At 49.0% G+C, this 15045-nt stretch overlaps 1 protein-coding gene across 3 annotated transcripts in view; it reads left to right on the forward strand.

Moving 5' to 3' along the window:
* IPO9 (importin 9) overlaps positions 1-13772 on the forward strand; it is a 185059-nt gene extending 171287 nt beyond the window's left edge. For all 3 annotated transcript variants that reach the window (XM_054025480.1, XM_054025477.1, XM_054025479.1), the window contains 2 exons: positions 1193-1266; positions 12654-13772. In XM_054025480.1, the coding sequence (XP_053881455.1) occupies positions 1193-1266; positions 12654-12764 (185 nt within the window). In that variant the 3' untranslated portion in view covers positions 12765-13772. The remainder of the gene's footprint in view (positions 1-1192; positions 1267-12653) is intronic.
* Positions 13773-15045: the final 1273 nt, after the last annotated feature.

Consider the following 15045-nt stretch of genomic DNA (forward strand, 5'->3'; position numbering starts at 1 on the left):
ACAGCGGCATCGTTGCGCCACTGCACTGCTTCAGCATAGACACTACCTGTGCTGAGAGAAGGGATTCTTCTGTCAACATAGGTAATCTACCACCCCAAGAGGCTGTAACTAGGTCAACAAAAGCATTCTTCCATCAATGTAGCGCTGTCTACCCGGAGACTTTGGTCAGCTTAACTGCGCCACTCGGGTGTGGATTTTTCACATCCCTGAGCAATGTAGTTTTGCTGACCTAATTTTCTAGTGTAGACCAGGCCTCAGTGAGTCTCAAGTACTAATTCGGCTTCACAACACTGTCATGAGGCAGGTATAAATATGGTTTACAGATGGGGAAACTGAGGCTCAGAGATGAAGTCACAAAATGAGTCTGAGAACTGAATAGAACCCAAATTTCCCAACTAAGTCCTGTATTCTTGTAGGAAGAATTTGTGTGTGATCCTGAAGTGATAGGTATTTAAAGGGAAAGGGAGCTGTGGCTATATGATCTGGAGGGTTAAGGAGAAAAGGTAGGTGTATAATTTGAAGAGAGAATCTTACTTGGTACAGCTAAGGCAACTTAAATGAATTGTTTCGCTGCACTGGCAGAAGCATAGGAGACTGAAATCTATCATGATGCATTAGATCTGCCGCAGATAACATGGCAAGACAAATTCATGTAGGTAGCTTTAATGAGTGGGAAACTTATCCAGGTTCTTTTGTAGCCCAAGGAAAACTTTCTTCAACCTTACCATGTCTCAGTGAGAGAGGGACTTGTCTCAATATTCAATGGAAGTGTTTCCTGTGTGACTGTAATGCATGAAATGTAGCTAATGAAGGATGTATTTGTGTCAGGTACTGAGGTGGTAAGCCAAGGGTATCTCAGTTTGGAGCAATTAATTTCATGCCACAGTACAAGATCACTAATGTGTGCACATGTTTGTACATATAAGGAATGACAAACACCTGTGTTGTGCTACTTGGATTCTTGTCTCAGCTGTGAGACAAGGCTCCTGGCCCTCCTTATTCTGCCATTCTTCACTGCCCTCAGTTCTGTTTTATTTAAAATAAAAGTTGCTAGTTCCTTTTAAATGGTATTTTTATCCAAAATTACACTTCCTTGTTAAAATCTCCTGGAGTTAGGGGCCTAGTGAGATGCATCCTGAAATAGTAGCCAGCTTGTCTTTCACTATAAACACCCGTGCTTTTGTGTTGCCAGATGAGGATTACTATGATGATGAAGAGGATGATCCAGATGCATTAAAGGACCCCCTTTATCAAATAGATCTACAGGTGATGTATTAGAATGAGTTTTGCAATCTGATTCCTATTGCCTATTTATTCTAGTTATTCATTATATTTTACTTTCTTATATAGTATCTCTAACAAAATGTAGAGCCCCCTGAGCACTGAAAGGAGAGTACATTCTGTACTTTTATTCAGTTCACTGGAATTGCTCTGGAAGTGCCAGAGGATGCATATTACTATTATTTGTATTACTATAGCACCTAGGCAGGGACCCAGAACTCCATTGTTCTGGGGGCTGTGCAAACAGAACAAAAAAACAGCCCCTGCCCCAAACACTTTCCAGTATAAGACCAGAGACAACAGATGGATACAGACAGACAGGGGAGCACAAGGAAATAATGGTCAGCCTGGTGGGCAGTGGTCTCAGCACATCAACAGCATAATTTAATTTTCTTCTTCGAGTGATTGCTCCTGTGTATTCCACAGTAGGTGTGCATGCTCGCCACGTGCTCCGGTGCCGGAAGTTTTCCCCTTAGCAGTATCTGTAGTGGGGAAGCACTGCTACAACCCCTGGAGTGGCGCCGATATATCGCGCAATAAAGGGGGCTGCGTGCTCCCCCCACCCTCAGTTCCTTCTTGCCGTCAGTGAAGGTAGTCGGAACTTGCTTCAGCCTTGGCTGCAGTGTTATTGCCTTAGTGGTATCCAGTTCACTGATCTTTCTTGCTATTGCCGGGCTCGGGGCATGCCCCGTGGCCCGGGCTTCAAGTTGTGCGACTCTTGTCGCAATTCTATGCCCCGGAGCGATCCTCACTCGGAGTGTCTTTGCTGTTTGGGCGAAGCTCACATTAGTGAGAAGTGTAAAATTTGCCGCTCCTTCAAGCCGCGAACAAAGAAGGAGCGTGAGCTCCGACTCTGAGCTCTCCTAATGGAGTTGGCATTGGCCCCGACCCCGCGCTGGGCACTGTGCCTTCAGCGCGTAGCAAAGCGCCTCCGGTGCGCCGTCCTGATTCCACGTCCAGTACCGCGTCATCGGTGCGCAGCGAGGCGCTGTCGACGAGCCGGCACCACTCCCCTTCTAAGAAGCAAGGGAAGACTCAGTGGTGCCGGGAGAAAGAACGGGGTGAGGCCAGACCCGTGTTGGGCAGCCCACGATCCCCATCGGGACCGAGACCTCCGACTCGGGTGAAGCAGAGTAGTCCGGTGCCGTCCACGCAGGCCTCTCCAGAGGTGAGGATGCCTTCGATGCCGGAGGCAGCTCAGGCCGCGTGCGACATCCTTATGGTTCCAGTGCCAGGAGTGCCGCCTCAGTCGGGCCCCCAATCCTGTGGAAAGCTGCCTTTAAGTACCCATCAACCTTCTCTGGACATCTCCAAGGTTGAGGCGCCATCCCGGCTTGAAGGGCCAACCCGCGGACCGAGGCATGTCTCCACACCGCAAGCAGGGTCGTCTGCGAGTGAGCTTAACTCCTCCACTCCTGGGGACCGTAGAGCAGGTTCCAAAAGACGTCATCGCTCCTCTTCGAGCTGTGCCCGCAGGGACAGGTATCATTGTCGTCGGCACCGGAGTTCATACTCCGGCACCTGCCATGGAAGGCGCCAGGCTCGGAGTTCGTCCCGTGAGTCCCAGGCACTGGGGCGTCGTGGCCTTGGGCGCCGGAGAGAGTACAGGGACAGTACCCCCTACTCCTATCTGTCCTCCTCCAGAGGCTGGAGACGTCATGTTCGGGACCGCCCCAGTCATTCGTACGGCACCGTCCGTTCGTCCTGAACCTCTGCTTCGGCACGCAGCCATCCCTCGTCAAGCTGCTCGGTGCCGCAGGACCAGCTATCCCTTCTGGGCCCCCTCTTGTCCCAGGGCCAGACCATTCCCTGGCAGGGACAGTGGTGCCAGTGGGCACCGTGGCCCCAGGCACCAGCACAGCTGGGACCCCACTCCGTGGCGGGAGCGTCCCAGGCCCAGCCAACGGCATCACCTTGGCACCGTGATGAAGCAGTGGGCACTGACCTCCGGCACCGGCTCGGGCCCAGGGTCAGGATGTTGGACTACCAGTACCGACGACACCGCAGCACCGACCTCCTCGGCACCGGATGGCTCCGTGGCTGCCCTTCCTCCTGTCTCTCAGGAGGATTTCAAAGCTCACCAGGAGCTGCTCAGGAGGGTGGCATCGAACCTCCAGCTCCAGGCTGAGATGGAGGAACCCTCAGACACATTGTTCAATGTCCTTACCTCCTCGGCGCCGGGGCGTGTGGCCCTCCCGTTTCATCAGGGGATGGCCAATATTACCACTGGCCTTTGGCAAACCCTGGCCTCCCACAGCCCTATCTCCAAAAAGGCCGAGCGAAAGTACTTTGTGCCCTCAAAGGGGCACGAGTACCTCTACTCTCACCCAGCTCCGAACTCTCTAGTGGTGGAGTCCGTTAACCACCAGGAGAGTCACGGCCAACCCGCCCCCACCCCCAAGGACAAAGACACTCGCAAGCTGGACTCCTTTGGAAGAAAGGTTTATTCGTCTGCGAGTTTTCAGCTCAGAGTGGCCAACCACCAGGCACTCTTGAGCAGATATGATTTTAACCTTTTGGGGGTCCCTTCCCAAGTTTGAGCCCTCCCGCCACGAAAAGGACAGGAAGGAGTTCCGGGCCCTGGTGGATGAAGTTGCGGCAGCGGCTAAAGCAACACTCCAGGCGGCTTCCGATGCGGCGGACATGGCCGCCCATTTGATGGCTGTGGCTGTCTCCATGAGAAGGGCATCCTGGCTTTCGCTTTCTGGGCTATCGGCTGAGTCCTAGTCAATCATGCAGGACCTGCCATTCGACGGTCGGGCCCTGTTTGCAGACCAAACAGACACGCGTCTGCACGGGATGAAAGACTCCCGTACCACCCTGCAGACGCTAGGCCTGTACGTCCCACCGGCCAAGGACAAGCCCAGGCCTCTCACCTCCGCTCCCCAGGCTCGGTACAAATATGAGCCCCCGCCTAAGAAGCAGCAGGAACAGAGGCGTCGGTCACAACGCCAATCCCGTTCAGCCCCTCATTCGGGGCCCTCTGAGGCCAGGGAAGCGGCATTTTTGACTGCTTGCGGGGGGTCACCTGGCCTGTTGCCAGGTTAACCCTCCCAGTTAATAAAGTTCAGGTTTGCCAATCGTTTACCTGCCTTCCGTCTGCAGTGGTTCCGTATCAACCTGGGGTACAGGTTGCAGTTTGTTTCGCCCCCTCCCAGTTGCCCTCCAGCCAGGGAGTCGGCGGGGGACCCAGAGCATGCGCTCCTTCTAGATCAGGTGGTACAGCGCCTCCTCTCCCTGGGAGCCGTGGAGAGGGTACCTTGGGAATTTCGGGGCAAGGGATTCTATTCCAGGTATTTCTTCAGTCCATCCTCGATCTGCAGAAGCTCAACCAGTTCTTGGTTCACTGCAAATTCCGCATGGTGTCCCTAGCCTCTATTATTCCTTCCCTAGACCCGGGGGATTGGTTTGCAGCGCTGGACCTCCAGGATGCCATCCACATTTTCGAGGGTTACAGGTGCTTCCTCTATTTCATGGTGGGTCAGGACCACTACCAGTTTACGGTCCTCCCCTTTGGCCTCTCAACGGCCCCCAGGGTCTTCACAAAGTGTATGGCGGTGGTAGCGGCCCACCTCAGGAGGAGAGGGCTGCAGATCTTCCCCTACCTGGACGACTGGCTGCTCAAGGGCAAGTCCCGGTCCCAGGTGCAGCAGCAGATAACCTTCCTGCTACGCATCTGCTCAACTCTAGGCCTAGTGGTAAACGAGGAAAAATCCACGTTAGTACCCGTCCATCACATAGAATTCATAGGAGCGCTGCTAGATTCCCAGGCGGCCACGGCCTCCCTCCTAAGGGACAGGTTCGAGGCACTCAAAGACCTCATCGCCTCGGTCACGGCCTTCCCGGTGACCACGGCATGGGTGTGCCTTCAAATCCTCGGCCACATGGCTGCATGCACCTTGGTGGTGCGACATGCCAGGCTCAGGATGAGACCCCTTCAGCTCTGGCTGGCCTCCCAGTACTTGCAGGCCAGAGACGACCTAGACAAGGTCATCACGGTTCCGCCAACGGTGGTGGCAGGCCTGCAATGGTGGTCTCTCCCGAGCAATATGCTCCAGGGGGTTCCCTTCCGCGATCCCCCTCCCGCACTAGATCTAGTGTCGGATGCCTTGGACCTGGGCTCGGGGGCCCACGTGGGGGGCCTTCAGGACCCAGGGGTTGTGGTTGTCCGAGAAACTCGCCCTACACATAAATGTCAGGGAACTCAGGGCAGTGTGCCTGGCGTGCGTGGCTTTCCGCCAGCGTTTACAAGGGAAGGTGGTCAGAGTCCTCACAGACAATACCACTGCAATGTATTATATCAACAGGCAAGGGGGCACGCACTCCACGGCCTTATGCCAGGAAGCCCAGCTCCTGTGGGAGTTCTGTATAGTCCATGACATCTTCCTCCGAGCGTTCCACCTGCCCGGTGAGAGCAACACGTTCGCGGATAGCCTGAGCAGGGTGTTCTCACAACAACACAAGTGGTCTCTACACAGGGAGGTAGCGGAGTGGATCTTCCTACAGTGGGGTACTCCCCAGGTGGACCTGTTCGCCACCGCCCAGAATTGCCTGTGTACCAAGTTCTGCTCCAGGGTGGGAGAGGGCGAAGGGGCCATGACAGACGCGTTCCTGCTCAGTTGGTCGGGGCCCCTGATGTACGCCTTCCTGCCTTTCCCCTCATAGGCAGGGTCCTACAGAAGCTGAAATCAGACGGGGCAAGGATTATCCTAATAGCCCCGGATTGGGCCCGTCAACATTGGTACGGGACCTTACTGCAACTCTTGGCAGCCCCCCCTCGCAGGCTGCCGCTCCACCCGGACCTCCTCTCCCAGGATGGAGGTCGTCTCCTCCACCCCAACCTGACCCCGCTCCACCTGACAGCGTGGATGCTCCGTGGCTAGATGCGGAGGAGGGGAGGTGTACTGAGGCTGTTAGACGGGTTCTGCTTGAGAGCAGGAAGCCGTCCACATGGAGGTCCTACCTGGCTAAGTGGTATTGGTTCTCCATATGGGTGAGGGAGAGAGGTTCCTGCCCCGCGTCTGCTCCGCTCCAGCTGGTCCTGGATTACCTCCTGTCCCTTAGGACCCAAGGGCTGGCGCCCTCCTCGATCAGGGTGCACCTGGCAGCCATCTTGGCTTTCCACCCTCCGGTGGCGGGACAGTCCGTGTTCTCCCACCACATGACTTCCAGGTTTTTAAAGGGTTTGGACAGAGCGTTCCCTTATGCTAGACCCCTGGTTCCACCTTGGGACCTGAACCTGATACTGTCATGCCTCACGGGGCCTGCCTTTGAGCCCTTGGCCACGTACTCCTGGTCCCACTTATCTGAGAAAGTGGTGTTTTTGGTGGCTATCACCTCAGCCCGCAGGGTTTCGGAGCTTAGGGTGCTGACCTCTGAACCCCCATATACGATCTTCCATAAGGGGAAGGTCCAGCTTCGCCCGCACCCGGCCTTCCTGCCAAAGGTGGTCTCCGCATTTCATATGGACCAGGACATCTTCCTGCCAGTCCTGTGTCCTAAGCCCCATTCCTCCAATGTGGAACTACGCCTGCACATGCTAGATGTGCGTAGGGCGCTGGCCTTTTACTTAGGCCAAACAAGGCCATTCTGGAAATCCCCTCAGCTTTTCATCACATCGGCCAAGCGCATGAGAGGGCAACCGGTTTCCACCCAGTGGATCTCCCGCTGGATTACCTCGTGCATACACACGTGTTATGACCTGGCAGGGGTTCTCCCGCCTCCTATAGAAAAGGCTCATTTGACGAGAGCTCAGGTCTCGTCGGCTGTCTATGTGGCTCATGTCCCTATTCAGGACATCTGCAGAGGATGTAATCCTCTGTCCCCACCACCTCATCACACTATACAATCGTCTCCCAAGCAAGGGATGATGCCGGGTTTGGTAGGGCGGTGCTCCGCCCAGTTAACCCTTAACACTTATCATTTAGAACTCCTACCCACCTCCGTCAGGTATAGCTTGGAGTCACCTACTGTGGAATACACAGGAGCAATCACTCGAAGAAGAAAGGACAGTTACCTGTTCCGTAACTGGCATTCTTCGAGATGTGTTGCTCCTGTCTATTCCACATTCCACCCTCCTTCCCCTCTGTCGGAGTTGTCTGGCAAGAAGGAACCGAGGCTGGGGGGGAGCACGCAGCCCCTTTATGACGCGATATATCGGCGCCACTCCAGGGGTCGCAGCGGTGCTTCCCCACTACGGATACTGCTAAGGGAAAAATTTCCAGCACCGGTACATGTGGCGAGCACGCACACCTACTGTGGAATAGACAGGAGCAACACATCTCGAAGAACGCCAGTTACGGAACAAGTTAACTGTCCTTTCTTTGTCATCAGGGAAAGGAGAGTTTTTAGGAGGGATTTGAAGGAGGCTGAGGTAGCTTTGCAGATGTTTATGGGGAGTGCCTCCCAGTTGAGAAGGCAGCTGGAATAAAACACCAAGGCTCTTGTTTGCAAATTTAACCAGTGGGCCATGGAGGCTGGCATCGTGAACCAGCTGGAAGCAAGCAATCAGCTTGATTGCAATTGAGAGGTAAGGAGGGTGGAGATAAAATCCCTGAAAGTGAAGACCAGCAGTTTACATTTGATGCAATAGAGAAGGGGGAGTCAGTGGAGGGATTCAGAGGGGTGATGTGGTCAAAGCAACAAGCTAGGAAGAAGAGGTGCTTTCTATGACTTACCTCTGCTGCAGGAATGACCTATGACTTAGAAATGTATTTTTTTTAAATAAATTAAAATTAAATTAATGGAGATATCCCATTTCCTAGAACTGGAAGGGACCTTGAAAGGTCATCAAGTCCAGCCCCCTCCCTTCACTAGCAGGACCAAGTACTGATTTTGCCCCAGATCCCTAAGTGGCCCCTTCAAGGATTGAACTCATAACCCTGGGTTTAGCAGGCCAATGCTCAAACCACTGAGCTATCCCTATATATATATATATATATATATATATTTTTTTTTTTTTTTTTGAGGGATAGCTATATAATATTTTTATGTGAAAGATAGAAATTGGATTTGAGTGAATAAACCTTGTAGCATATAGGACCAAGTGTTTGTGCTAGAAGTCAAGTGCTCAAGTTAAAAAAAAAAAAAAAAAAAAAAAAAGCTAAAATCAAGGCTGCATGTGCAACATTAATTCTGGCATAGTTTGTGTCTCTGAAGCTTGGTTAGGTCCCTCTGTAGCTCCTCAGCTTTCTCTGACTTAATTATCCTAAAGAACTGTCATCTGAAAATTCTGCCAGCTCACTGTGCCCACCACCCCCTTTTCTAGTTTGATATATTAAACATTGGGCCTACTGTGGAACTTGGAGGCACTCGGCTGTTAACCTTTGTGATTGATTCATGACAGTACTTTGCCTCTTGCCCTGAATGCTTAGATTCTTTAATAGCCTGTTAGGATGGACCTTATCAAAGACCTGTCAAAAGTTTAAATAAACTGATTCATAGATTTTAAAGTACAAAGGGACCTTTGTGATCATCTAGTCTGACCTGTATAACACAGGCCACAGGACTACCCTGAATTAATTCCTGTTTGAACTACAGTATAGATTTTTGAAAAAGTTTTTGGTTTTAGTTTTGGAGAATCCACTACAACCAGTGTTTAATTTGTTTTTTAAAAAAAATAAAAAGATCCCTGGTCTCAAGCAATAAAGATGGTGTCTGCCGCACAGCGTGACCTCGCAAGCATTGTACGTGTGAGGTCATGCCTTGCACGCCACCAGAAGAGGTGCCATGGCTGAGTCCCGGCACAAATTAAGCTCTGACCACAACCCTGGGTAAGTTGTTTCAATAGATAATTCCCCTCACTGTTAAAGATTTGTGCCTTATTTCTAGTCTGAATTTGTCCAGCTTCAACTTCCAGCCATTTAATTTAGTTAAACCTTTGTCTTCTGGATTGGAGAGTCCTCCTCTATTATCAAATCTCTGTTCCTCCTGTCAACTAGTTCTCTTGCATCCATTAATCTATTGACGTTTAGAGAATTCTAATAAATTAGTGAGGCACAATCTTCCTTTGCAGAAACTGTGCTGATTAGTCCCTATAATAGCATGATATTCCAAATGTTTTATTCTATTTTTAATTATCATTTCAACCAGTTTACCAGGAACAGAGGTGTAAGACTTTACGCCCAGTAAAGGCACCCATAGAATCACCCCCAGTCACCCAGAGAATTTAAGTACATTTGAGGTTGAGATGGAAATAGCAGACAGACTTGTTGGAAGTCTATGGGTAAGGATAAAAGGTTGTGGGGGTTTTTTGTTTGTTTGTGTTTTTTTTTAAAGAATGTCATAGTAGAGGTCTACTATAGATCATCTAGCAAGGAAGAAGAGGTGCATGAAACTTTTTTTAAAACAACTAACAAAATCATCCATAGTACGAGACTTGGTATTGATGGGGGACTTCAACTACCCAGACATCTCTTGGGAAAATAATACATCAGGGCACAGATTATCCAACAAGTTCTTGGAATGCCCTGGAGACAGTATTTTATTTCAGAAGCTGGAGAATGCAACTAGGGGAGAGGCTGATCTCGATTTGATTTTGACAAATAGGGAGGAACTGGTTCAGAATTTGAAAGTGGAAGGCAGCTTGGGTGAAAATGATCATGAAATGATAGTTCATGATTCTAAGGAATGGAAGGAGGGAAAACAGCAGAATAAAGAAAATGGATTTCAAGAAAACATACTTTAGCAAACTCAGGGAGCCGGTAGGTAAGATCCCATGGGAAGCAAGCCTAAGGGGGAAAACAATGGGAGAGAGTTGACAACTTTTTCAAAGAGATTAAGGGTACGAAAGCAAACTATCCCATCGCATAGGAAAGATAGGAAGTATGGCAAGAGACCACCCTGGCTTAACCAGGAGATTTTCAATGATCTGAAACTCAGAGTTCTACAAAAAGTTAAAACTATGTCAAATTACTTAGGATGAATATAAAAAAACACAAGTATATAAGGACAGAATTAGAAAGGCCAAGGCACAAAATGAGATTAAAGTAGCTAGAGAAAGAAAGGGTAACAGAAAACATTCCACAAATACATGAGAAGCAAGAGGAAGACCATGGAAAGGGTAGGCTCAATGAGGGGGGAGGGGGAGGGGGAAGACAATAATAGAAAATGTAGAAATGGCAGAAGTGCTTCATGCCCTTTTTGTTTTTCACCAGCTATACAGGCAACTAAGTTTCAGGCATTTCCTGAATATTTAGTACTTGACTTTGTCACTTAACATTCTTTTTTATGGTTCTTTTCTGTGTAATTTCCTAGTTTAAAAAAAACAAACCAATAAGTTCTAGTACAGGGGTGAGCAAATTTTTTGGCCCGAGGGCCACATCTAGGTGAGGAAGTTGCATGCAGGGCCATGAATGTACGGCTGGGGCAAGGGGTTGGGTGCGAGAGGGAGTGCAGGGTGTGCGGTGTTCAGGAAGGGGCTCAGGGCAAGAGGTTGGGATGCAGGAGGGGTGCGGGCTGTACGAGTGGGCTCAGGGCAGTGGGTTGGGGTGCAGGAGGGGGTGCAGAGTGCAGGAGGACTCAGGGTAGGATGTTGGGGTGCAGCATGGGGCTCGGCAGGGGGTTGGAGTTCAGGAGAGTGCGGCATGGTGCTCAGGGCAGGGGGTTGAGGTTCAGTAGGGATGCAGCAAGGGGCTCAGGGCAGGGGGTTGGGGTGCGGGCTCCAGCCTGGCGCCGCTTACCTGGAGCAGCTCTGGGGTGGCAGCGGCGCGCAGCAGGGCTAAGACAAGCTCCCGGAAGCGGCCAGCGCCACATCCCTGGGGGAGACGGGGCGGAGGGCTCCGTGCGCTGCCCTTCCCTGCAGGTACCTCCCCCGAAGTTCCCCTTGGCTGCGGTTCCCCATTCCCAGCCAATGGGAGCTGTGGGGGGCGGTGCCTGCAGGCGAAGGCAGCGCACGGAGCCTTCTGCCCCTGTTTCTCTCTCCCTGCCCCCCCCCCCTCGGGGCCACAGTGATGTGGTGCCGGCCGCTTCCAGGAGTGGCGCGGGGCCTGCGGTGCCATGGGGGTGGCAATCCCACGGCTCGCAGGCCGTAGTTTGCCCACCCCTGTTCTAGTATGTGCAGCTCTCAACACAGGCACTTCAATTTTTAAAAAAAGGTCAGGGAATTTAACATTGAGATTGCTGCAAAAGCACAAGGGGACTGAGTTGAGATTGCATGGGAATCCTTAATTCTGGCATTTCCTGACTTTTGAGTACGTAGCTTTTCAACCTTAACATTCTTTTAATGATTTTTGGAGGCAATTTCTGAACTGAAAAAGATAAAACAAATTCCATCACATGGAACTGTATTGATCCCTACTTGGATCATTAGGGTGTTGTCCTTTAGATCCATACCATAGAAACTCTGGCTAATGGAGTAACTGATAGCAGTAGTGTGCTGCCATCCTCTGTGTGGACCTGCCATAACAGGAGGATGACACACACTTGGCCAGTGGGTTTCACAACTATTTGCCATGAGCAAAGAAAAGTATAGGTTGAGGAGTTCCAGGTTCCTCCAGGTTCTACAGAGGAGTGTACTTTTCTGCCCCTGCACCCCCTCCAACACTGTCTCTGTGCTCCTATCTACCCCTATCCTGTCCCTGTCCTCTTCTGCTGCCTCCCCCACCAGGTCATGTATCCACTGCATTTGCCCTTCCAGCTATTGTCCTCTTCCCCTCTGTTTTTTTTTCTCCATCCTCTGTCTCCTCTTGTAACTCCCTTTCACCATGTTCCCTCCCCCTATTCCTTAGCCCTCTGCATCAGCCTGCTTTCTCCTCACTTCTGGGATGCTAGTGGGGGATGAAGAACAATTTGAAATTTTCATTAAGGGGAAACTAGACAGGTATTTAAGAGGAGTATTAAGGTGTGACTGAGGTGTATTAAGTTGTGGAATAGTCTGGGAAAAGATGGAAGCTTTGTCATTTGTGACTTTTAGAACTAGATGTGACAAAATACTTTCTGCTTGAGAGGATAGTCATGGTTGGCTGGGAGATAGAGTGGGTAATCTGATAGAAAAGACCTACCTTTGAATCTAGGGAACAGATTGTAGCAGCACTTATCTCCACTGCAGAGCTACCCACAGAGACTACACAATGCTCAGTCTTGAGTGAATAATCTGACTGGCTCTGTGGTCTCTGGGCTACACCTTGGCTAGTGCTCTGGGACCACATTTGGCCTGGAGGCTGCACTTGGCCTGCCTGTTTGACATGTACTTTGAAGCCTAATGCAGCATGGCCTGTCTTGTCTGCTGAGCACAGTGCCCCTTCTCTTCCACTTTGCATTAGTGCTCGTTCACTTTGTCTTTTCTCATGTTATGCAATCTTTAGCTCCCAAAGTTAAGCAATGATAGATGTATTGAAAGATGTTAACTTGATTCCTTGTCGTCTTCCTCCTAGGCCTATCTCACTGATTTCCTGTGTCAGTTTGCACAGCAGCCTTGCTATGCAATGTTCTCAGACCATCTCAATGAGAACGAGAGAAGAGTGCTTGAGGCCATTGGCATATGAACCGTGCAGAGACCATATTGATCATATCTGGACAATATTTTTCTGGCTTATTCCATGTTTTGTGATTAAACATGAAACTTTTTCCAGTGTTCACCTATTGTTACAGATGTGATCTTCCTCATCACGAAGTATTGAGCCTTGTCTTATCATGACTCTGTTAAGGGAAGGATTATTGAGAAAGCTCCGAAGACTGAGCTTTGCACTCTGCTCTCACCAAGGGAACACTTTTGTTTTTCACAAAAAGCTTTCTAGGAGGTCCTTAAAATAATGTGTCCTTAAATATTTTTTAAAATAAACTTTATATTTGCCTCTGAAGAGCCACATAACTGAGTTTCACAAACACGGTTGGACAGAACGAGGAAGGAATCAGGTCTTTTGTAGGTTGCTTGGATGTGTTTTGAGACTTTGGAAGTTTTGTCCCTCTTCGCACTTGCATAACACATACAGGGTAAATATCTTCATCTTACCATGTGACTTTTTTATAGAACTATAGATACTTTTATCAAAGAGATGCCTAAATGGTATGGAATCTGTTTACAAGAGTTTGGATGGGAAGCTGAAATAAAATTAAATGAACATCTTGTTTTGTACTGTGGGTGAGGGCTTCCATCTAGTCTCTAACATTGCATCAGTTCTTTGCTAAAGCTTTTGCATGCACATGCTGAAAGGAAGCTACCATTTAAATCTCAATTCTTGTGGAATGTGGCTACTGAAGACTGGTTTTACTGAACACAAACAACCATAATTTTTTACCAAAAAAAAGTGTATATTTATCATTCTCTTTACTCCATAAAAACAATTATCTGAAATATTTTGCTTCCTTCACACTCCTGAGACTTGTATGAAGTGGGTAAGCTATAGTCCACAAATTAGTATGTGTATTTTTATAGGGTGGTAAAATAACATTACAAACTGATTTATCCATAAGTACATAGTGATGTATCTCACAACACCTCTTTGCCTTTTGTTCCCTGTTGGGGAAAATGAAAATAAAACTACTAAAATATATACACTGGTATTTTCTTTTAAAACAGATTTCTAGAAGGAAATCATTACATTTTCTACGTATTTTTATACGTATTTACCCTTTAAAACTTCTCCTTTAACTGTACCCTAGAGACTATTGGCCTTGTCTCATAGTAGTCTTCTGGGCAGGAGGGGAACCCTGTAACTGACTCTGCAGCTTCCATTTCCTTTTAGGCAGAATGAGAACCACTAAAACCCCTTTTCCTGTAGGGTCCATCAGGTAACTCTCTTCAGGGAATAATGTGCTGCATCTGCAAACCTTCCTTACAAGCAAGCTTGCCATGGAGCTCACTATACCTGTGCCAGTGTTGGTCTTTTAAATTGTTAAAGTGGGGGGAGCCTAATACAAGACTGTACTTCTCCCCACAGTTCCTCACAAAGCTTGTGTGACCTCAAGCCTTGCTGGTCTAATTTAGGAAGTGGTTCTTCTCTCTTCCTCAGCTGAGATAACAAATTAACTCTCCTTTTTAATAACCCAGGGAAAACTGGTGCCCCAGGTCTGAGGGTTGGTGGTTCTTAGTTTTATTTTTCCAACATAACATTTTAAAAAGGCAACATGACTTCCCCCAACTTCCTGAAGCAATGATGGAAATAGGAGGGCCAACACAATGTCATTGCATGTGAATGGAGTTGAAAGGATTGAGTGCTGTGAGATGCAGTAGGATGTCTTCTACAAACTCTGACTTGTGTGCCAAGCTTGCTTTCTCAGAGTTTAATAAAAAATAAACGGCTTGAAATCCTGAGGTAGCTGTGCTGACGAATCAGCTCATCTCCCAAAATGAGTAAAGGAAGGCTACGTAATGCTGTAGCACTTCTTTGGCATGATAGCTGATGAAGTTTTGCTCCTGAATATTGGAGAGGACCTGTGCTGCACAGTGCATGTTTGTAGAACACTGGTACACAGTGGTGCTAAAAATACAAAACAGAAAAGAGCGAAGGGCAGATCTAAACCACAGGACATATTGCAGAATGCAGAAAAGAGCCATCAAATGTTAATTGTTTGATGTCCCATACATTGGAAACAGAATTCTAAAATAGTATCATGCACACTTCCTGGTAAGTGAAAGACCAGACGTTTGAGGATAACTCTGTGTTTTGTGGCATAGAAAATGGACAGACCTGAAGTCTGGCCAACTGATCTAAGTTGGTGGGGACTTCAGGGATGTTGATATGCTCTCCGCAGGAGGCCCACTGGAGTCCGATCTTACGCAGTGTGCACCTTAATTTTGCTTAACATATTTTGATTCTTCTTAAA

The sequence above is a fragment of the Malaclemys terrapin genome, chromosome 4 (genome assembly GCF_027887155.1).
Source record: "Malaclemys terrapin pileata isolate rMalTer1 chromosome 4, rMalTer1.hap1, whole genome shotgun sequence".
In the NCBI taxonomy this organism is placed as follows: domain Eukaryota; kingdom Metazoa; phylum Chordata; order Testudines; family Emydidae; genus Malaclemys; species Malaclemys terrapin.